Here is a 22537-nt window from a genome sequence, read left to right as displayed (position 1 = left end):
GCGCGTATACACAGGATGGCAGCCCAAGCCCTCGAAGGCGCCGAGAGGTCTCGATTTTGGCGCTTGCCGTAACAAGGACTTAACATGGCTGCACCTCTGGACTCTTGCCATGATTGGAGTTGTGTGATGGCCCCTTTCACGCGGCGGAAAGAAATGGGACGCGGGGGTGGGGCGACACGACCAGCCCCATGATCCCGGGTCAGCCCTTTTAAGGGATCCCCCTTCTGTGACCCCAGAAACGCGCCTTCCCCTCCTCCGGAAGAACGCGGGATCTTCTTCGCTGTGTCTCTGTCCCCCCCACCCCATCCCAAGTGAAAGAACGACGTAAGAGCTATTGTTATATCACGAAATAACGATGGTGATGGTAACAGTAATAATCTCGAAAGGAGAAAAGAAGCGTGCGTGCTTAGTGTACAGCGCGGCCCGTCGCCACGGTGCGACTGCCATGGTGGAGGATGTAACTCCATGGGCTGGAGCACGCCTGAGGGGGAGAAGGACGACGACGGCAGAGGCAGGCTGAGCCAGGCCGGGCCTAGCCGAGCCCTGAACCGCGCACGCTTTCGGCAGCAGCCAAGCCCGGCCACAGCGCGGTTCTCCCGTCGCCGTCGCCGCCGCCGCCTGCTCCTCCTCCGTCTTCCTCCCACGCCTTTATTACGCGCGGCCCGTGCGGCGGCGGCCACCTCTTCGCCAGGGCCCCGCCTCGCTCGCCGAGAGGGGCGGGGGTTGCTGTGTGCTGGAGGCGGCGGCGAAGGAGCAGCGATAGTGGGAGCAGCCCAAGCAAGGAGGAAGCCACTCAGCGCCTGGCCGACCTCTCTCGCCCCGGACCGCCAGTCATTTCACTGGGCAGAGGAGGAGGAGGAGGGCGCCGCCGCCGACACAGCGCAGCGGAGGAGAGTCTCCTTTTCTCTCTCCATTGCTCGCTGCCGCCGCCGCCTTCGTCCGCCCGCCATTAGCGCTGCGAGCCGGTGGGCGCCGCCGCGCTCTCGGCCGGCTGGGCTGGGCCGGGCCGGGCCAGGCGGGGGAGGAGTAGCCGCCGCCGCCGCCGCCCAGTCTCTCGAGGGCCGGGTCCCCGTTTGATGGATCCCCGGATCGCCTGGTTCCAGCCAGAGCAGCTCGGCCCCTCGAACCGCCTGTGGATGCAGATCTGGGAGACCACGCAAGGGGTCCGCAATCTCTACTTCCAGCAGCAGCAGCAGCACGAGCAGCAGCGCGCCCAGCAGCAGCAACAGCAGCAGCCTGCCTCGGCCGCCTCCAGCAGCAGCAGCAGCAGCAGCAACACCGCCGCCGCCGCCGCCGCCAACCCCGGGGTCGGCCCGGCCTCGCCGCCCGGCATGTCCCGCGGCCCCCGCTGCGACCCTCAGCCCGACTTCCTGCCGCTCGAGAGCGCCAACCACCAGCAGCACAACCACCACCACCTCCACCGGCGGCAGGCCTCCTCGCCGCAGCCGCCGGCCGCCACCACCTGGGCAGGCAGGCCCGGCGCCCGGGCAGCGGCAGCAGCCCCAGCGCCTCCTGTCGCGGCCGTCTCTTCCTCCTCGTCTTCTTCTATTTCTTCTTCCACCGCCGCCGCCTCTTCTCCTTCCCCGGCCGCCGCCGCCGCCGCCTCTTCGGCAGCTGGCCCTTCTTCGTCTTCCACTTCGTCGCCGCCCGCCGGCTCGGGTTCTTCGGCCGCCAGCAACAAGAGGAAGCGCGACAACAAGGCCAGCACCTTCGGGCTCAATTACACCCTCCTGCTCGGGCCCGCCGGGGAGAGCGGGGTCCCGGCGCCGGGGGACGGGCCCCTGGGGAGGCCGCAAGCTGGCTCGGACGAGCCCGCCTACACCGGCACCCCGTGGAAGAAGGCGAACTACAGCCAAGGAGTGGTGGGGTGAGGAGACCAACATGGGGGTTAGGCTGGCGCTTCTTTCTCCCTCTCTCCCAACCCCTAGTATCTCTTTTTTCCACCGTGGAGGGAGGCCTCGGGAAGGGGATCACATCGGGGAGGGGGAAGTGGGGTTAGGATAGGGAAAATAAAAGGGGCGGGTAGTGTGACTAGGCCCTAGTCAAGGTTATAAAACGGTGGAGCAGTTGCTTCCCGGCAATGTGTACTTAATGTATCGATTGGTAAGAGCAAGTATTCCAGGCAAAGGTTCATTCGTTCACTTTTCCTTTTACCTCCTTTTTTATTTTTAAGTGTTTCTATACCTTTGGACCTAGAGGTAGGTCCCGCAGATCGAGTCCCAGGTGCCATGGGTGGCAGAAGTTACTCAGTGGCCAGGCTGTGCTATTCCACATGTGCTGGCAGATTCCTCCTTTTTTAAGGATCCTTTAGCATTGAGATTTCCATAGCTGTGCTCCAGTGCTGTTTGAGACGCCCCCCCCCCCCATTGCTCATAGGCTAGTATTGAGAAATACTGGACAGAAGTAGAAACTTGGCCAAAACCTCATATCTACAAGCTGGGGCGAAGAACTTGCGGCAGTGATACCAATGTCAGGAAGGTGGTTGGGATGGTAGCTTGGTTAGGCTGGAAAATATATGGCGGAGTAGGTTTGTTGAAGGATTGTTCTTGGGGGCTAGTCTGGATTACATGATTGCCACTCAAGGCAATGCTGTTGTGCCCTTACTTTTTGGCATTGGGGCAGGGGACAGAGTTGTCTTGCTGCAGAGGTCTGAAAGGGCCTGGAATGTGTTTGGGGATTGGCCAGATTTGTCAGCTGCTCAGGTTTGAATTTGACAGAATTTGGGGTGCAGTTAGCATAATGGCCATTGGGTGGGTGCATAGGGGAGAACATGTGGCCACCAAGACCCCTGTATTACTGTTTTATTTTTTAATCTGGAGATCCACAATAACTCATATGAGTTGCGTATGTGAGATTCTTGTAGCATTTTTCATTCTGCAGCTAATGATGTGCTTTAATAGGGGGTGGTCTCTTTAAAATGCTGTCTGGCAATCTTGGCCCAGGAGCACATGGCGTGGGAAGCAAGAATATGTTCCTGTTCCTATCTGAGATGCAAGTCAGTCTCTCTCTTTCTCTCTCTCTTCCTTCTCTCAAATTGGGATGTAGTGCACCCCTTTCTTTGTTTCTTTTGAATATGGGAATTCCTCTACCATTGTGTGCTATGTGCATCCAAGTTGAAATGCAGGAAGGGGGGGAGCTTTCACATCTCTTACGCAGATTATATATTTTTGCTGTGGTGTGCTATTTGGTCATTGTACATGTAAAAGGGTGGAGAAGCACTCAGGTGCAATTTTTTTTCTATGGAGGGAAGAAAATTAGTAAATGCATGCTACTCATGTGTTTGAGTACCACAGCAATAGGTGCACATGTGCACAGTATCAAAGGACACGCTGAGGGTTGAGTCTTTCTGTGCTGTCGCAGCATGTGTTCCAATGCATGGTAGCGCGTGGGCCAGGAAGCCTACTACACACAGAGAAAAAGAGCATGGCATTCAGGGGCTATACATTTGGGTTTTTACCAAGGCCTGTGTGTTCAACACATCAGGGAAGGGGATGTTACCTCATCTATCGGCTCCTGCAAAGACTTGATTTTCTGTACAATCCACATTTTCTAAAGAGAATCTTTGTCACTCATAATGTTACATTATGCAAGGTCCCAGGAGATAGGTGCCTTTCTGAATACAAATGTTTTGCCTGTGTGCAGTACAAAGAGGGCGTGGAAGAAAGTCATCTGCGCAGTTGATGCACAACTCCTCCATGGCACGTTACACACACGTTTGTTAAATTAAATGTAAGGTATTTCAACGTGTCTTAAAATGCCCCACCTGTGCACAAAGCCCCATTCTTGTGCCTCCATCATATCCTGTCTGCTCTTTTTGCTTTTATTTTTCGACATTGCTAGCATTTTAAAGTTCTCTAGGAAGTGGCCATGCTGCCTGTTTCTTCTGTGCTTGGGAAATTTTTTTTAACTGTAGTAGCATTCCACATTCACTGTGTTTTAGTACACTTCACATGATTTTTACAGCAATATGTAACATCTGTCAACAATGTGTTAGTCATGCCCATTTAGTTTAGGGGGGTCTGCTCTGGGTAGAACTAACATTAGTTACAACATGCAGTGTTCAGCAAAACAATTTGGCTTTTGGAGTTTCAAGGTAGTTTGCAGCTTTTACTTGTTTGATTTGTGTATCTTTAATCGTAATAATCTTGTGTATATATGGAAACGTTTCAGTGATTTTTACCCCGACTTCTCATTACTTTCTAATTTTACAAATGCTGGTGCCATTGCAGAGTCAGCATTATTGTTTTTCATTGCAGGGTGGACACATTGTCCCACAATCACAGAAGGTTAGAATGTGTAGACGAGAGAATATTTTAGCTGCATATTTATTGCTGCCGTTGCTTGTGGATTTATTCAGGTAGCAGTATATGTCTCTCTTAGAACCTGCTTCAAGGCATGTGGGACCCATATGAACCTTTGCAGTAAATGTAATGTTACCTCTGGAGTGCGAAGTGTTTGCTTAAACTGAAGAAAAGAGTTCCATTTAGAATTCCCAAACTTTCTGTTGACAAATCTTGTTTCAAATAATGGAACTCCTGTAAGTTTCTCCTGCAAATCAGATTATGAAAAATCACCTCCCCTTCCATCTTGCAGACAGGTATAGAAGTCTTACTTTGCAGTTTTATAATATAATATCAATTACTATTGTAGAAATTTGTAGTTTAATGGACAAACTTTTCTTCATGTGCATTGTTTTCTGGGGAATCCTGTAATTTTGAGATAGGCTTGTACTGAAAGTGGCTGAGGCTTGATTGTCTGTTAGATGTTGTTTTTGTGCATTTCTTTAAGTACTGTCCCCTGTTTTAGTGTGGGTATTAAATTCAGTAGTTTGATGCTCTGCGATAAACATAGTTTAGATCCCAAGCCATAGTTTGTGCTTCCAAACATGTAACCAAATCATGGTTTAGAGCTGTGTGTCTACTGTCATTTAGGACCATAGGAAACTGCCTTCTATTGAGTCAGACTGTAGGCCCTTCTAGTACAGTATTGGCTATACAGACTGGCAGCCGTTCTCCAGGACTTCAGACCAGGAGTCTTTCCTATCCCTGGCTGAACAGGATTTTACCTGGGACCTTCTGTATGCAAAGCAAATGCTCTTAACAAGAAGCTACAGCCCTTTCTATCAGCTCATCGCTACTGTCTCTAGGCATAGCAGCCCCCAGATGCCAAGCTGTAACCACAGTCTGTCCATTCATACATCACATCATATCATAGTTCAGCTCTTTTTCTGGGGTGGATGCAAGGAGGACATTGGAAGTTTTGCTTAGTTAACTGTGTTCAGGGGTATTTATACCCCACCTGCTAACCAAAGTTCTTGAGGTGCCTAAGCTCAGAATGTGGTTTGTTTCAACTGTGGTTGGGAAACAAGCCAGAATCATAAACCACATTTTGAATTTGGCTTGTTTCCCAAATAATACTTCAGACTAACCATGTAAATGGAAATGAAAGCTTTTGGTCATGCCAGAGGGTAGAGCTAACAAGCCCAAGGGTCATGCACATAACTCTAAGCCATAGTTGAACATTACGTCCAAATGCAACCACAGTTGGGCATTGGGTGTTGAGAAAGCATAGGAAATAGTGTGTGCTACGCAGATGCATTGACTTGTGAGGTAAACTAATACTGTGCTCCGTAGTCGCAGTCAGAATAAGGCTGCATAAAAAAAACACCTCAAGATAATCATCACCTCAGATTAGTAATCATTGCTCAAAGCAGATCTCATGATCTTTCATTTTGGCAACTCCTGTGTTGACCTAAGTGTTATAATGATGATCATTTAAAGTGTAATCCTAGCAAAAATATGATTATATTTATAATTTTATTCTTTGTTAATACGCACTACTTCTTCAAACCTTTGCGGATAGCTTTTGGATCTCAGAAAACTGGTCAGTATAATACTTGTGGACAAAATCTTCTGATGTTTTTGTTACGGTTGTAGAGAGCCTTGTAGGCCATCTATTCAAACTCCCTGTTCATTGCAGGAAATCAGAGCTTGAACATCCTGTATGGCAGAACCCACCATTCTCTCATGGGCTTCAGTGTTGAACTGTTCCAACTGTTGTGTGTATGTCCTAAACTCTAGTTTATCACATAGTTATTTATTCTTACAGCACTTTCCCCCCTAATAACTTGTCTATTTTGCAAAAATAAATTGCCTTCATGGTGTAGCATTATAGATACATGATTACCCACTGCTCTGGCCAGCACTCTGATCCCATTACAGTGGTACTTCAGGTTACAGACGCTTCAGGTTATAGACTCCACTAACCCAGAAATAGTACCTCGGGTAAAGAACTTTGCTTCAGGATGAGAACAGAAATTGTGCGGTGGCGGCGCGGCAACATTAGCTTCTGGTTAAGAACAGTTTCAGGTTAAGAACGGACCTCCAGAACGAATTAAGTTCTTAACCCAAGGTACCACTGTATATCTGTCCTGACTACAGTGTTACAAGATGCTAGCAGTGCTGGCTACTTAACCTTTTAGCTTGCTCTGAGTAGTATTAGTATCTTCTGCTAGTGGTACTCATCCAGTTGCAGGTGTTGGTTAAAGAACAGTCTTACATTGGGTCAGGCCATTGATCCATCTAGTCAAATGCTGCATGCCTTGACAGCAGTAGATCTCCAGCATTATGGGCATAGATTTATTGTGTGAACCTACCTGAGACCCCCAGGTATAGGGCGGTGTATAATTCGATTGATGATGATGATGATGTTGATGATAATAATAATAATAATAATAATAATAATAATAGGTTTTGTGCTGCTATCTCAGATCCTTTTAAGTAGCAAGATCAGAGATGGAAATTTGGACTTCACACATGTGAAGCATGTTGTACCTCTTTCCATTGAATCAAAACAATTTCCTACCTGTACTGTTTCTCAAGCTGATCAGCACTACCGCTTGCAGTGGTACCTCAGGTTAAGTACTTAATTCGTTCCGGAGGTCGGTACTTAACCTGAAACTGTTCTTAACCTGAAGCACCACTTTAGTTAACGGGGCCTCCTGCTGCTGCCACGCCGCCAGAGCACGATTTCTGTTCTCATCCTGAAGCAAAGTTCTTAGCCTGAAGCACTATTTCTGGGTTAGCAGAGTGTAACCTGAAGCGTATGTAACCCAAGGTACCACTGTACTAACAATCCTCCTCCAGCACTGGAATTTCAGTGAACTCAAGCTTAGCTTCCTTCCTGGTCACCCATCAAGCTACAGGGTCTCATTTAGACATATGAAAGACATGTTGAGTTTAAAGTAATAAATTGTAGGATTGGGAGGCTCCAGCCTTCAAAGCAGGGTCATCTCTTTGCCAAAATGCAGCTGAATTTACTGGCCACCGTTACCTGTACTTCATGGAGAATATAATCTTGCATTCCTTTTTCCCCGTAAAAGCATTGTACTATGTTCTTTCACACCACCCATTTTAATAATTTTCATTTTAAAAATAGTTTTTCATTATGCTTTGAATTTATTATTAAAGGTTCAGAAATAAAATACATGAGACAGCTGGTTTAGCAAGGTGCATCAACAAAATGCATGTCTTAAAATAATTTGTACATACCACAGAGCAGTTGAACCCATTCTCTATTGCTGACTAATGGAACAGCTGTAGGCAAGGTGATAAAGTTCTTATACAGGGATATCCAGAGAGGCTCCTGAGTAATGATATCCATTAGTTGTCTACCAGTAAATTGAAAGGTAAGACAGTCCATTTGAATCTTTGCACAATAATCCAGTATCAGTTTTCCTCACCTGTCTAATTGTATGCTTCTTTTCCACAAAATTGTTCCTCAAGCGGCTCACCACATATCAATTTAACAATAAGTATAACAATTCAAAAACATATTGGAAATGGTCATAATGCCAATAAGTAAACAAAAAAATCCATACAGCACTGTATAAAACAAGACAAGCTGAAAACTAAACAGAGAATGATGCCTAGCAGAGAGAAAATGTGTGTTGGGCGGGGAGGGGGAGAATCACCATTCCAAAAGGGTGTTTGTTCCACAGAGGTTCATTGTAACTAAATTGCATGCATTGGATGGGAACCACACTCTCATGTGTGGCAGTCGGTTCCTTCCCTGCTCTCATGTGCCTCTCCTCCCCTCTCTGAACATCCCCATCTTTCATTTAGGAAGGTAAAGATTGCGGCTGCTCCTTCAAGCTCCTCATGCAGTCATAGTTTTAATACTGCTCACATTCTCCTACATCATACATTGCTTTCCAGGCACTTAAGAAACCACAAGCCAAATTTGACCACCTAGACTTTTGCCTGATAGCGTGTTGCCCAAGGAAGCCGTCCTCCTCTTTGCCCTGCACTTCATACCAGCCTTGATCCGACAACTTTCCCTTAACAGCAACAGCAAAGAAAAGACAGTGTGGACAGGGATTCCCTATAACCATGTTATCCAGTAGTTGAGATCCAAATTTTCCAAACATCCTGGGGACCCAGCAGCATCTCTCATCTGGGATGATGCAGATGTTCTAGCTCTCACCCGGAGGGCCTTATGCCTCCACTTTTTGTAGGCTCTCACACCACATGGTGGCCAATAACTTTCACATTTGCTCATCAATTCAGGAGGTGGGTAGGGCTCTCCTGGTAGTTTTTGAAGTGGCAACACCACTTCCCTTAATTCCAAAAATGCCTTCTAATCTAAATAGCTGCCTTAGTAATCAGCATTTATATTTTATACAATTTAGTGACAAAACTAGTAATGATCTCACTTTATTATGGCCTGTTTCTGACATTCTATATGCGGAAATCTAGCAACGTAGAATCAGCTGTCATGCTACTACATTTTGAAAACCCTTTGGGTCAACTGTATATATTTCATTATTCTCCAGAATGGTACGAGTAGCTATTAGGGTGATTTTTTTGGTAGATTGGCAATATATGAAAAAGTTCACAGACCCATCCATTGATATTGCCTTGAGATTTATGGGTATAGGATGGTATACAAATTTAATAATAATAATAATAATAATAATAATACCAGTAACCATTTTTTACCCAAATTAAATCACATTGAACATATTACTGCCCTACTCATTGTTTGATGACAGAGTACTTCAGCGTATTTCCCCAAAAATATTTATTTCTTATTGTTAATTCTACCAAAGCACATCACTTTTACTTTTACATTTACTTTCTCTAAATGTAATAAAATTAATTTGCAGTAACCATGCATTTTTTCCCCTTCCAGAGTTCATTGGCGGAAATGAGCTAATTTTCCAGTATTGTAGTGCAAGTAAACATGAAGTTGCTAATAGATTGGAGACAAATTCATCTTTCCTTCCTTCAGCATAGTTCAGCAAAAAAATCAGTCCACTTTGGGGAAATGAGATGGTAACAGTCTGAAATCTCTTAAATTTTCTCATTTTAAGGCCAAACGCATAAACCATATGAATATTTTGCTGTTTTTATTATTTAATCTCCAGCAGCATTGGTATTAAACATTTTTTTTCAGCACTGAAAGAGGGAGACAACACTATGTGATAATAGTTTAGTGTTCAGTAATATGAACATGACTGTGAACAGTGTTAGAAACTGGGATAGGAAAGCTAGGAGCCAAACGTCTTCTGAAACCTGGATTGTGAGCGCCAAAACAGAATGTCTAATCACCATGGGGTGGGTGTGTCAGCAACACGTTTTATTTATTATTTTGATCAAAATGAATTAATACGCAATTCACTTAAGTGACACATTGTTAATCTCACATTTTTAGCAGAAATAGTTAATACATGTTTAATTTGGTGTTTACAGTAAGAATATCAGTACCATACTTCAGTTTTCAAAACACTCTACTCTTTATTGTTAAACTCCTTAACATACTGCTGATCCTTAATGTCAGGGAACTGCCATCGGAGCTAGAGGCGGAGGGAAGGCTCCAGAGGGATGGCGGAGAGGGTCCCAGTAGGGAGAGAGGCAGCCCGTCCGCTGGGGAAGGAAATCAGCGTAACACCAGTAGAGAAGGGGGGCAGATGGGGGAATCAGAGGGGAGACTCCAAGACTCCTCGCCGGAGACCAGCGGAGAGAGTACGGGTCCTCCGCTGCCCACACCCTCCCTGCTCAGAAGGCTTCCGCGCAGGGAGTCTAGGCGGAGACTAGGCGTCAAGGAACTTTTGTGCTGGAAGAAGTTTAAGAAACGCCCACTGATGGATTCTGCCAGCGACTGAGACAGTCACGATGCTGGAGGCTGTTCAGTCAGAAAGGGTTTAACCAGGCAACCTCGCCAGGAGTGGCGGCAACTTAGGCACGAGCAACCCCTAAATCCATTACACTTAACCTATACTTTGAGGCTTCAAAGAAAATACATTTCAGTAATTCTTGAGTGTTAGCCAGGTGCAAAAAATGGCACCCAGACTTTTGGAGGTACTCACAAATGGAGAATGTTTAGGTGCAAAATGCACCTGGCACCTTGCTAATTTCAAACCCTGCCTGTGAGTAAACAAGAGGAGTAAATGATAGGGAAATGATTTCTCCTATTTTAATGTGCAATAGGGCCCAGACATAGAACTAGGACATCTGTGTCTGAATCTTCCACTGGAGTGTGTGAAATGGGTTCTCTCCCACTAAGCTATGAAGTCTCCCCTAAAATGCATACCTGAAGGTGTGCAGACTCTTTAATTCCTGCCCCTTCCAGAATACTTCAAACTGCTGAATGGGTGTGCCCCATCCACAGCTTAACTACGGTAGTCCTTTTAAGGGTTGATCTGTTTTAAGGGAACCATTTATCTTTCCAATCCCTCTGTACCCTTTTAAAGGAATCTTGAGCTGGAGGGTATTGTGGTCATGATGTACCCCATCTGTGTTAGGCTCCAGCTGCCAATATGAATAGTCTTGTGTTGTTCCTGCACTCTGCTGTCATGCTTTCAAAAGTTACAGGGCAGCTTGAGAGCAATGCACACATTTAGGTGTCAGCCTTCCTTCCCTTTATCCTTCCACACCTCCCCATAGGTCTCTTGAAACCTACGTGTACACACACACACAACTTTTTCTGCATACCTGGAGTGCCTCTTGTGTTTGCAGGAACTTTTCTCTCTTGGAGGCTGAGTTTTGCAGTTGTACTGGTAGGCAGGGGCTGCCAACTTCACAATTAGAAGAAATGATGTTGAGGTTTTTCATCATTTCCCATATATATTCTCAATCTGAAGGGCTTTTGAATTAGCTACACTGTTAACAGGGGTCAGCAACCTAAGGCCCATGGGCCAGAAGTGGCCCGCGGAGGTCATTTGACTGGCCCATGAGCCACCCCTGAACTGAGCTGCCCACTTGGGCGCTGCGCTAAACCAGCACAGCACAGGGACTCGCTTCCGCGGTGTTAGAAATGGCGTCTCCGCGTGTGCAGACGTTGAAAATCACAGGGGTGCGCACACAATCCGGCCCACAGAGGGATCTCCGCGGGACTGATCCGGCCCAGACAAGATAAACCTTGCTGACCCCTGATTATTAATTTTACCTTTCTCCAATCCTGTTAACGTGTGGCAGATTTCTAGCACTGGCTAATCCATTATTGCTATCAATCTGTTGGTGCCAAAAAGTACTTTGCAGACTTTCACCTTCAAGCTAGCTAATTACCAGCAAATCTGATAATGCCACATGTCCCTAGCTAGCAGTGCTTTTCTTACTGCATTTCCCATATAGAGTAACTTAAAGCCTTCAGATTGTCCCATTTTGAGTGTAAGCTTTTCCATAACTTTTATAGCAGTTACCTTACTCTTTCTGTGCCAGCTATGTATTTATATTCAAAGATATATGTGTACCAGCCTTTCAAATAATTTTCAAGGCGTTATATATATTAATGAGATGTAAAACAATGTGAAATCCAATAGAAATATTTTTTTTAAAAAACCCCGAACACCATAAATGACACAGCAGTTGATAAAGTTGAAGCCAGAATTCAAATGTGAGCAGCAATAAAAGTTCTAATGATTGAAGGCCTGGGCAAATAAAAAAGTTTATATGGCAACTAAAGGTCATGAAAACGGGTACCAGGTGAGCCATCCTGGGCGGGGGATAAGCATCCTATAGCTGGGATGCCAGCACCAAAGAAGCTCCCCAATACCCACTTGCCTCGGATCATTATAATTGTCATTCAGGTTCATTTGGTAGCAGATTCCTAGGTTTCATTCTGTATTCCAGGGGTCAGTAACCTTGATGGGCACATTTGGAATTTTGAGAAAGTGTCTCAAAATGGATGCTATGGGGGTGTGGCATAATACAAAATGGCAGCCACATCTAAAGAAGCAGAAAAAGACAAATCATGCAAGTATTTCCTGCCCACCAGCACCCTTCCTTAACAATGGTAAAAAGGCAGCTATATTAGCCACCACTGCACTTGTTCACATGGAGAAGTTCTTTATACCTCTCCTCTATTCGGAGTGGTAGGGAGGGTGGATGAACAAACCTGGCATCCAGTGAAATTCAGGCATGTTTAAGAGTGTGTGATCCATGTAGGAAAGGGTGAGCCAGTGCAAGTAGGAACTGAGCAGAAAGAGTAAACACTTTCTGGTGCATTGTTGATTTTTGGGGGGTTATATTTACAGAGACCTTTTGCAGGTACCGTAGGCGGTACTGGCTTTGGTGCCTGCAGGTGCCATCTTGGTGACCCCTGCTGTATATTATGCAGTGTACAGGGGTTTAAATATTAAAACCAGCACTTTGAAACAGTCAGGAAAATACTGCAGTTGATCCAGAACTGATGAGATTTACAGTGGTACCTCAGGTTACATACACTTCAGGTTACAGACTCCGCTAACCCAGAAATAGTGCTTCAGATTAAGAACTTTGCTTCAGGATGAGAACAGAAATCGTGCTCCGGCGGCGCGGCGACAGCAGGAGGCCCCATTAGCTAAAGTGGTGCTTCAGGTTAAGAATAGTTTCAGGTTAAGAACGGACCTCCGGAACAAATTAAGTACTTAACCCGAGGTACCGCTGTATTTATATTTTAAAAAATAAGATTTTATTAAAGTGTTTTCATAATACAATAAGATAAAAGAAACCAATCTAAATAAAAAGAAAAACACAGAGAAAAAGGAAACAGAAAATGCAGAGTCCTCTCTTAACCCATGTCTCACACTGAGTGATGGACCCTCATAGCTCTTACCTAGGAGCTTTCCTTTCCTTCTCCCAGTCTCTCATCCTGGAAGGTCTTCCCTTCCCTGCCTCTCATTCAGGGTTCTTCCACCAACCATCCACCCCCTTCATGTGTGTGTAATCCTTAGACCCCAAAAACGGCCCAGAGTAGGAGACACCAAAGGAAAACCTAAAAAGAAAATAAAAAGAATATACTATAATTTCTTTATAGTAGCCTATGCTTTTGAAATCCACATCACGGAATGCTTTTGAAGACTGGATTCCTATTGAGCAAGTGGATATTGCTCAAATGATAGCTGATAGCTGCTGAATATTGAATGCGTGTGCCCTGGTGCAAAGATAGTTGGTCAGTTGGCAACCCATATTTCTTATATGAGGCCAGTCAACAGTGGTCTTCAGAAAGAAGGGCTTTTCCTTAGCTGTGAGGAAAACCCAGTTATTGTTGGACCTGAAAGAGAGTAGTATTCTTCTGGGATACATTGTAATTGTCGTTTGAAATGTGCAACCATCGAGGTCATTTGTGCTGGCTGGTCATGCAGTCATGGATACTGAGAAATATGTGTTGATTTTAGTTTCCAGGTCCTAAATCAGGGGTAGGAAAAGGTTGGCCCTTCAGAAGTTTCTGAACTTCAGTTCCCATCAGTCTCAACCCGCATGGCCAATCAGGGATGATGGGAGTTGTCATCCAGAAGCACTTGGGGGCACGGCGGCAAAGGTTTCCCAGCCCTGTCTAAGTGAAAGAAGTGGATTGATGTCTAGGAAAAATGTGCCTAAAGACTGATTTTATTTTTATTTTTTTAAAAAGATTAATTGGATGTAAATTGTTAAATCAACTACTATGCCTATGAACAAAAATACTCACCTGATTGCCTGTGGTGTAGAAATATTCCGGTGACTATGGTTGTCCCTAGTTTCTGACTGCACTTTCTGCTGCTCTTTATGGCTGGGGGTGGTGGTGACAGCAGACAGGGAGAGAGAGGTTGAGCGCTGCAAACCCTGCTCTGTTTGTCCACCTGAGCAAACACAGTAGGATATCTTGGCTGCACTTTCTCTTCTCCACTCTTGCTCCAAGTATAGCTGGACACAGAAAGTCCGCTCCATGTTCATTCATAACAAGGAGGGCTGTCTTCTTCCAGCCTTTGAGTCTATAACCATAAGTTTGAAAGGGTGGAAAAGCAATTGTTGTTAGCCATGAAAACAATGTAGTACAAATGGTAGCTGTTGTCCTCGGACACCCCCTTGTTTATTTAGCTAGCCCTACTGATTAATGTCAATTAATTTCATTGATTCAACTCTGAGTAGACCAAGCATTAGCTACCACCCTTTATTTTTACAAGGCAAGTTTTCTAATTTTCAAAGTACTTTATAGTCTTCATATTTGTACCTGTAGAAGTAGGACTATTGTTTCCATTTTACAGATGGCAAATCTGTCTCATGGCAGAGACAGGAGTCAATCTCAGGTCTACCGGATTCAGATTTGCAATACTATCCACCCACTCATGTTTGCTTTCACTGTCCATTTGGCCTTTGACATTTTATTTCATGTTCAACTTGAAATTTGTGCCCTACAATGACCTTCAAGGCAAATTCCAATGTTGCAAAGTTACATAACTTTACAAGTGTGCAACTGCTGTTTTTGGGGTGTGCACATATGTACAAGGTTGCAAACTGAATGAAAAATTTGTGATCTTTTGACAAGTTACTCATGGAGATTTTAATTGCATTCTTATATGCCCAGAGGAGAGATGAATAGCTCAAAAGTAATGCATATTACTCTCCATCATGTTTCTGCAAGTGGAAATATTTTCAAGCAATTGGCAAGGCATGGTTATAGAAACTTGGCCTTCCTATATTTGGCAGTACTCCTATCTTTGTTTATTACTAGAATTATATGGCTACTTATCAACACAGGTTCCCTGAGTAGCATACGGGGCAGAGAATAAAATGCAAGATGATAATTACAAGCATCAAGAAAGATAATAAAATGCAGCATAGAGCTTTTTAAATAGCTCAGTAAAATAAAACACACGTACACAATGAGAGCCCAGAATTTGCAAGTTTAAAATGCTAGGTGTTTAAAAGGCCTGGATGGCTATGAAGATCTTCACCTGCTGCCCAAGAAACAATAAAGTAGGTACCAGGAGGGCCTCTATTTGGAGGTTATTCTACAGCAAGTGTTCTATACAACCAAGAAGGCCGTCTTCCTAATAGTCGCTTGTATGACTTTACAGGGGCACACAGACTCCAGTTCCATCAGCCAGCATGGCTAGTGGTCAAGGACGATGAAAGTAGGAACCCAACTCCATCTGGAGGGCCTCCTTTTCCCAACTCCTGCTTTAAAGTTTCAAAACACCACTTTAAATTCAGCCCAGAAGCTAGTGAAGCTGATAAAACACTGGCATAATGTAATTGAAATAGCCAGCTCCAGTTAATAATCTTATGGTCCTATTTTGGACCAACTACAGTTTCTAGATAATCGTTTAAAGGCATTGCAGTAGCTGGAGATTACCAGTGTGTCTGTAACCATGGCCAAGCTACCCCCATCCTCATATGGTCATAGCTGGTGTATCAGATGAAGGTGATTAAAGTTGTTTTGAACCACATAAGCTCCTTGTGCTTCTAGTGACAATGTTTGATTCCCAAACACTCCAGAACGGCAAACACTCTGATCCTTTGTGGCGAGTGCAGCCCCTTTCAGAACAGTTTGAACACCAACCACCAATAAACACCTACCAGCAATACCTCCTTGTCTGAACTGAATATCAGTTTAACCCCTATCCAGTCCTTTACTGTACCTTAGTACTGTTTCTAGAAGTGATAAGTCAGTGTATGTTCTGTGAATCAAGTGTTCACAAGATTTCCACCCTGACCCATACAAAGTCCTGCAGTTGCATATGACAACTCACTCCTTGGCTAAAAGCTATTCCAGACGAAACTTATTGGCAGGCAGTATGTAGCCTGTTGATAATACATTGTTTATACCTAGTTTAGAAGGTTTCAGCAGTGCTTTGTCTCATTTTTGATGATTTTTCTGCAAATTGAACATCTTTCTTAATCCTCCTTTCCCAAGGAACTTGGCATAGTAAGAATGAAAAACTCAGCTGACTTATCCCGCTGGGCAACACACTGAGCTATGTAACCTTCCAGTTCTTACATTCCCAGGGATGAAATTCCTAAATGACCTTGTCAATTCTTTGAAATGAAACTTGATAACAATCTGAGCTTTGGTGTAGTATTAAAAGGCTTACTAGACTGTTTTAACATCAAATATCAGTTGATCAAGATTGCCCAAACATTTCTTTAAACTCTGCTTTTAATAATAACACAGTAAAGAAATGTAGTTCATAATAGGTTGAGTCTGTCGACACAACCAAATATCATGGCTTAAAAGGACAAAATTGAGGTGCAAATCATGATTTTTGGCTTCTTTTGGCCATACAATTGCATTGATACGCAACTAGGGATAATTGCAAATCATGTGGTCATTCTCTCTCTCTGGTAGTTCAGTATTAGTACAGGGGAATTCCTGCTTCCACAGGGGTTCTTGGCTGCCACACTTGCCAGTGGGATGGGTGCAAATCCAGTCCATCCCGCTCTGCTGCGTTCTGCTCCCACCCTGCTCCCTTTGAGTGCTGAACACGGCATGTGTGTCAGCAGTCATGCACATGCTGATCTCACACGCAGGTGGGAAGGTGCCTGTATTACTTTAGGAGGCATGGCAATAAATATTTTAAATCCTGTTATACCAGCATCAAATGTATAGGTGACAAGCTTACTACACAGACATGATGAAATTCATAAGCTTCAGTGCCAGGGATTTTTCCAGCTCTGTTGTTACAATACCAGTGCTATCTAATTCTGGTGTTAAAATTGAGCATTGGTGATCATATCTATACTTTTGTCAGGAGTATGTACTGCTAATAACCATTAATTATACAAGGCCAGATTTCCCCCCAAAAAAACCTATTATTGAAGTTGCATGTAAAAAAGATGCATTTAAAGATACAACTATTGACTCAGTATAGAATTTATGGGGAAATCTGCTTTTAAAGTGGTGGCATTTATTTAAGCATTTCTCTTTAGCTTTAATGAAGAAAAGATCATTCAAATGGAAATATTTTATGAGGTAAGACGGTGAAGGTTAGAGTGTTGGGAAACCAGGGTTCAAATCTCCACTCAGCTAGGAAGCTCCCTGAGTAACCTTGAGCCAGTCATTGCCTCCCAGCCTAACTTCCCTCACTAGGTTGTTGTGGAGATTAAATGAGGACAGGGAGAACCACGTACGCCACTTTGAAGGCGTTGAAGAAAAAGGTGGGATACAAATGCAATGAATGAATGAACAGCATGATAAGAAAAACTATGTAAATAGCTTACATAGCAACTGTTGAAAATTATGCTTTTTTTTTGGTTAAGTTATATAAGAATTAATGCTGTAAATACAGTATTGGAATTGTCCTTCAGATCACTGATATGTTGGTTTCTCTGTTCTCCCATTGGTGAAAGTAATATTTAAAGAGGTGATTCTTGTCTGCTGAGACCAAAAAAATAAAAAAATTGACTCTTCTCTAGCTAAACTTCGTTGTGACTAAGGCCCAAACCAAATGTAATGGGCCAACCATGTTTGCATTCATGTGTGTCCCCTAGTCACACTTAAAGCAAACGTGTGTGTCTTTTCACCCCTTTCTTTATTATTTTTGCATGAAAAACAATGTGTGGGCATGGGGAGCAAAATCACACACCCCACCTGCCCTCATCTATTCAAGCATCATTTTCACCAGCCTGACTCACTTTTCTTAATTATGTGATGGGTTGAAAGAAAAGCACTTGAAGCATCAGAGCAGAGTGAAATATGGTGGACTAAGCACATGGGGCTAAGCTTCATTCGCCCCTTAGTTCCATTTCATGTGGATAAGGCTGTATATGTGAATACAATTTGTGCATTTCTCTGGTGGCATGCAATTTAGCCCCAAGTTCCATTGAAACCAGTGGAAAAAGTTAGTTGCCAGTATCCCATTATTTTTTGTAGGACTTTTCATTGGATTTGGGCTTTTAAGTTCAAGGTGTGTTAAAATGTGCTCCTGAGTTTGAAAGGCATAATACAAAAATAGAGTGCACAGCAAATTCTCAAGATGAGCTGTGAGTCTGGCTTCCTCCCAAACAGACATGAATACTGACAAATTGAATGCTGGCATAGCTGTCGGTCTTGACTCTTGCATGCTTTGAGTAAGCTATCTATATGTTTTTTTAAGTGTAAAACTGCTTCAGGCACTGGCGGGGAAGGGGGACAGAGTTTCTTGGTGTCACTATAGGGATCAGGCAGTTGATGCAGCTTGTATCTAGTTGCTGTGCTAAACTTCCATGACTGTTTTTTTTAGAGCCTGACCCCAGTAACTGATAGGTGTGTTTGTATTAAACAAAAGCAATTTTTTTCTAAAAATATCACACAGGTCTTTTCACTAAAAGTAAGAGATGCTTCTTTGTGAACGGCAAATCTCATGGCCTTCAGTGAGTCTTTCATGTAATGATAACAACTAGCTAAAGGCTTTGTAAGAAACACTTACAAATTGCTCCAGAATTCATTTATATTCAGTATTCTTTAAACCCAGCATTGCCTTCAAAATGACTTGCAGGCCGCTTACTTTTCTACAGCCGTCTTTTTTGAGTTTGAAATAATACATTTATTGTGCAGACTGCACTAAAGGCAGCTTCAGGAACCTTTTATGAAGTTGAAATAAAATAAAAAATTGTCCAGTAGCAGCTGATCTCGAAGGTGCTACTGGATAATTTATTATTATTATTATTTATTTCAACTGCGTCAGACCAACACGGCTACCTACGTGAATCTTTTATGAAGTAATTCTGAAAGTATTCTAGAACACTTGTGTTTGAACTTCTAACTTCTTGGAATTATATTATTTATGTAAGTTTCTTTCTTTTTTATTTTTTAAAAAGGGAAATCTTGAATTATAATGAATTATTAGTGACGTAGCAGAAATAGTTGGGGTTGGTGCAAATGACCCTACAAGCAGGGCTCTGCAGCTGCTGGCTGAGCTCAGAGCTCTTATCATCCCCTTGTTGGTTGGAGCTGCTGTGCAGCCATTATAATTACTTTATTATTTATTGAATTTTTATACTGCCCTATACCCGGAGGTCTCTTGGTTGCCTCCTGTCTGCTTGCCTTTCTGTTGCAGGAAAGGCAACCAGAGACCTTGCTGATTTGGCTACTGTGCAGCTGGAGAAGCTTCCTGCCTCCCTTTCTTGAGGAAAAAGAGGCATAACAGTTGCTACCTTGGCCATTCAACCATGCAATGGTTCAACCAAGTGCTGCCGTTTCCTGCTGGGTGATTGGGGAGAGGGTTTGCCTGTTTGGTTCTACATTGCCAGTGCACTCCAGGTGCCTCACCAATGCACCATCCAAAAAGACCCCGGCCTTCTTCCCAAGCTTGGAGCTTGGGAGGGGGCTGGATATCTCCATGCACCTGTTGGGGCTGAAATTACGCAGCTCTACAGTTCAGGAGAAAAGCTGGGGGCTCACCATTCTTGCCAGACGTTTACAGCACACTTGCCATGGTGAGTGAAGATGTGGAAGCACAGTTGCTATGTTGTCCTTATCAAAAAGGCTCAATCCTTCTGATGAATTTTAATTTTGTTGAAATTAATCTTGAGAATTAAGACAATGTGCCACTCTTCCGTTTTCTCTACGATTCCAGTCCATGCAATACTGGCGGCACTGTTCTTGTTGAATGGGTGCCTCTGTGGCAGACATCTCTGATCAGGAAAAGGAACACAAGTAGCCATCACTGTCAGAGATTGTTGCCTAGGACAAGCACTGCTGTCTCCATAGCCCAACTACCTTTCATACTGCGATATATCGCTGGGGTTTTGTTTTTTTGTTTTTTTAAAAAAGTAAATTAAGAGGTGGCTGACTCCAGTGTTTCAAAAACAACAACAGCAGTGGCAGCAAAATAAAGAACTGTTTGGTGAATTCTCCAAATTTACATAAACCTTAGTTAACATTGTTCAGTTATAATATTGCATTAATTACATTTTAAAAATACATTGTTTCACAATAAAGGTTCACTAGTTCGTGTCTGTATCTAGGAGATGTAGCAGATCTGCTGATAATGTATCTTTCTTGTTCTAGCAAGAGATAATGCTTTCAAAATACTTGATCAACATGTTAGGATGTTTATCTTTGGTAAGTTTTAAAAGCAAGACTGAGGGAGTTTTTTTAAAAAAACAACAACAACATACCAAACATTTTGATGTTCTGATTGAGGAAATAAAACACCCTAATCCTCAAGATTCACATCAGTCCTAGCCAACATGACCAGTAGTCAGGAGTGAAGGACAATGTAATTTTTGAGGCAGCCCCTGCAAGAGCATCTGCCTGGGTAGTGGTGCCTGCAACAAAAGTGATGTGGAGGCTGAATCCAGCAACTTAACTGTAATTGATAAAGCTCATCATCATGGGTGATGCCTTGTGTTGTGCCTTGTTTTGAGGCAGAATACAGTGGAACCTCTGGTTGCGAACGGGATCCATTCTGGAGGTCCGTTCGCAACATGAAAAGAGCGCAGCCTGCAGCGGTGCATCTGCGCACGCGCTGGTTGCGATTCGCTGCTTCTCCGCATGCGCATGGCGTCATTTTTCGCTTCTGCGCATGCACAAGCGGCGAAACCTGGAAGTAACCCTTTCCTGTACTTCTGTGTCGCTGCGGGACGCAACCTGAAAGAACGTAACATGAAGCGGACGTAACATGAGGTATGACTGTAGTGTCCAATAGGAAACTAGTTTGCTCCCCAAAGGAAGTTCATTTTTCTGCCTTTGTGGGTGGTGTGCAGCAACATCTGGAGAGCCACAGGTTCCCCACCCCTGCCATAATCCAGCCAAGTTTGACATGTTTGGAGGAATGTATACCATGCTAAATGACTTTTAGGTTATTGTATTTTATGCTGTCTTTTTAAAATACACATGTCCCCATTATGAGCTGTGCTAGAATTAGCATTTCTGTGTTCAACTTTGGATATAAAGTTGTACTTTGGAAACTATAAGTGGCACCCAGTGCTAGTCCTACTTAGAGTAGACCCATTGAAATCAACAGACATGGGCAATAGGCCATCTGCATTTTGAGAAGATGACTTTCAGTCAGTAAACTTGCTGCCAGTGCAATCTCCATACTCCATGTCTAGTGTGGAATAAATTATTTAAAGACAGGAACCTATCTGCCAGAATTAGGAGAGAAGCAAAATCACAAGATGTGGCTTTCTATTAACATGCATTCTTGGGCTGAAATAAGTTTAATGAGTAGCAACTTGAACTTTAATCAGTTGGGAGAAACTGAATGCTGAAAGAATAATCTTCTTACCGCTGTTGTGTATTGACATGTTTGAAAATCATATGTTTCTGGCTATTTCAGATTAACTATTAGTGCTGCTATGCAGGATTCTTCAAGGTTGTATTTGTTTATTTGTTTGTTTTGTTCAAATACAGTTTGTGTTCATAGGTAGTAAAAAACCTAAAAACTTAATATTTAAAAAATTCATAGGTGTCACCACCATATTTTTAGGCACCTGCAAAATATTTAGTCCACACCTTAAGACGTTTGACTAAAGCCTACAAATTATAGAGGAGACAATTTCCCATTTGTCCCCAACCCAGTGGTTATAGCAAAAGCTATAAATGCATTTGAAAAATACACATCCAGGCATTTGGGCCAGTTGCGAATCCTTTGTGTTTGACAAAATTTCCTTTGTTAGTATTAATTTTCAATGCCAACTTTGTGTGTGTGTGGATGTGATGAATCTTTATAGCTGAGCAGAGTGTGTCTCTCAGACATTTTGTATGTTCCTCAGGGTACTGGAATTCAGAGAAAAATTTACTGATTTTTGGCAGATATCCTAGAAAATGCTAGTTATTTCTGACCAGCACTGTTTAGCAAGGTTTCCTGAATTAAGAGTTGTACTTACTATACTTGAAAGAACTGTTTATATCAGTGGCTGCTAGTTTTGTACTCAGAAGTATTAAGTGGAAGTTGAAAAGAGAAGGAGGAGGAGGGGGAACTTGATTGAAACTGCTAATTGTATCTCCATGTATCAATCCAAGTATTTATGACTGAACTAGGATATAGTTGTTTGTCCTACAGATTGTGGGTTCTGAATGTTGAAGGATGACAGAAGACCCAACTGACTTGTCATAGATGGTCACTTTAGGGCTTCCTTGGAGAGAGGAAGACTTACGGTACTCTATTGTTGGGAACACACTTCTACACCCTTCTTCTGCTGTTGCTAGTAGAAATAGGTTTTGACCCTTTGTGGTTGGTTTTCACCATAAAGGCTTGCTGAAATCCATAATAACTCTTGTTTGCAATATGTGATTGCATTTGATGCCCTATTGTCTTTTGAAACATGAAGATGATTGAACTACTTTAACTTAGGAAAGCCAGTTAATTATC

At 43.4% G+C, this 22537-nt stretch overlaps 1 protein-coding gene across 2 annotated transcripts in view; it reads left to right on the top strand.

Annotated features, from left to right (window-relative positions):
• The first annotated feature begins 344 nt into the window (after positions 1-344).
• Positions 345-22537, top strand: part of TENT4B (terminal nucleotidyltransferase 4B) — a 46551-nt gene continuing 24358 nt past the window's right edge. The window contains exon 1 of one of the 2 annotated variants that reach the window (XM_081015524.1): positions 345-1867. In XM_081015524.1, the coding sequence (XP_080871650.1) occupies positions 1077-1867 (791 nt within the window). In that variant the 5' untranslated portion in view covers positions 345-1076. The remainder of the gene's footprint in view (positions 1868-22537) is intronic. The other variant, XM_081015523.1, reaches the window with a different exon arrangement.

This window comes from Podarcis pityusensis, assembly GCF_964106645.2.
Source record: "Podarcis pityusensis genome assembly, chromosome: 8".
Taxonomy (NCBI): Eukaryota; Metazoa; Chordata; class Lepidosauria; order Squamata; family Lacertidae; genus Podarcis; species Podarcis pityusensis.
The sequence above is the reverse complement of the archived record's forward strand: the minus strand, read 5'-3'. Positions and strand labels throughout refer to the sequence as shown.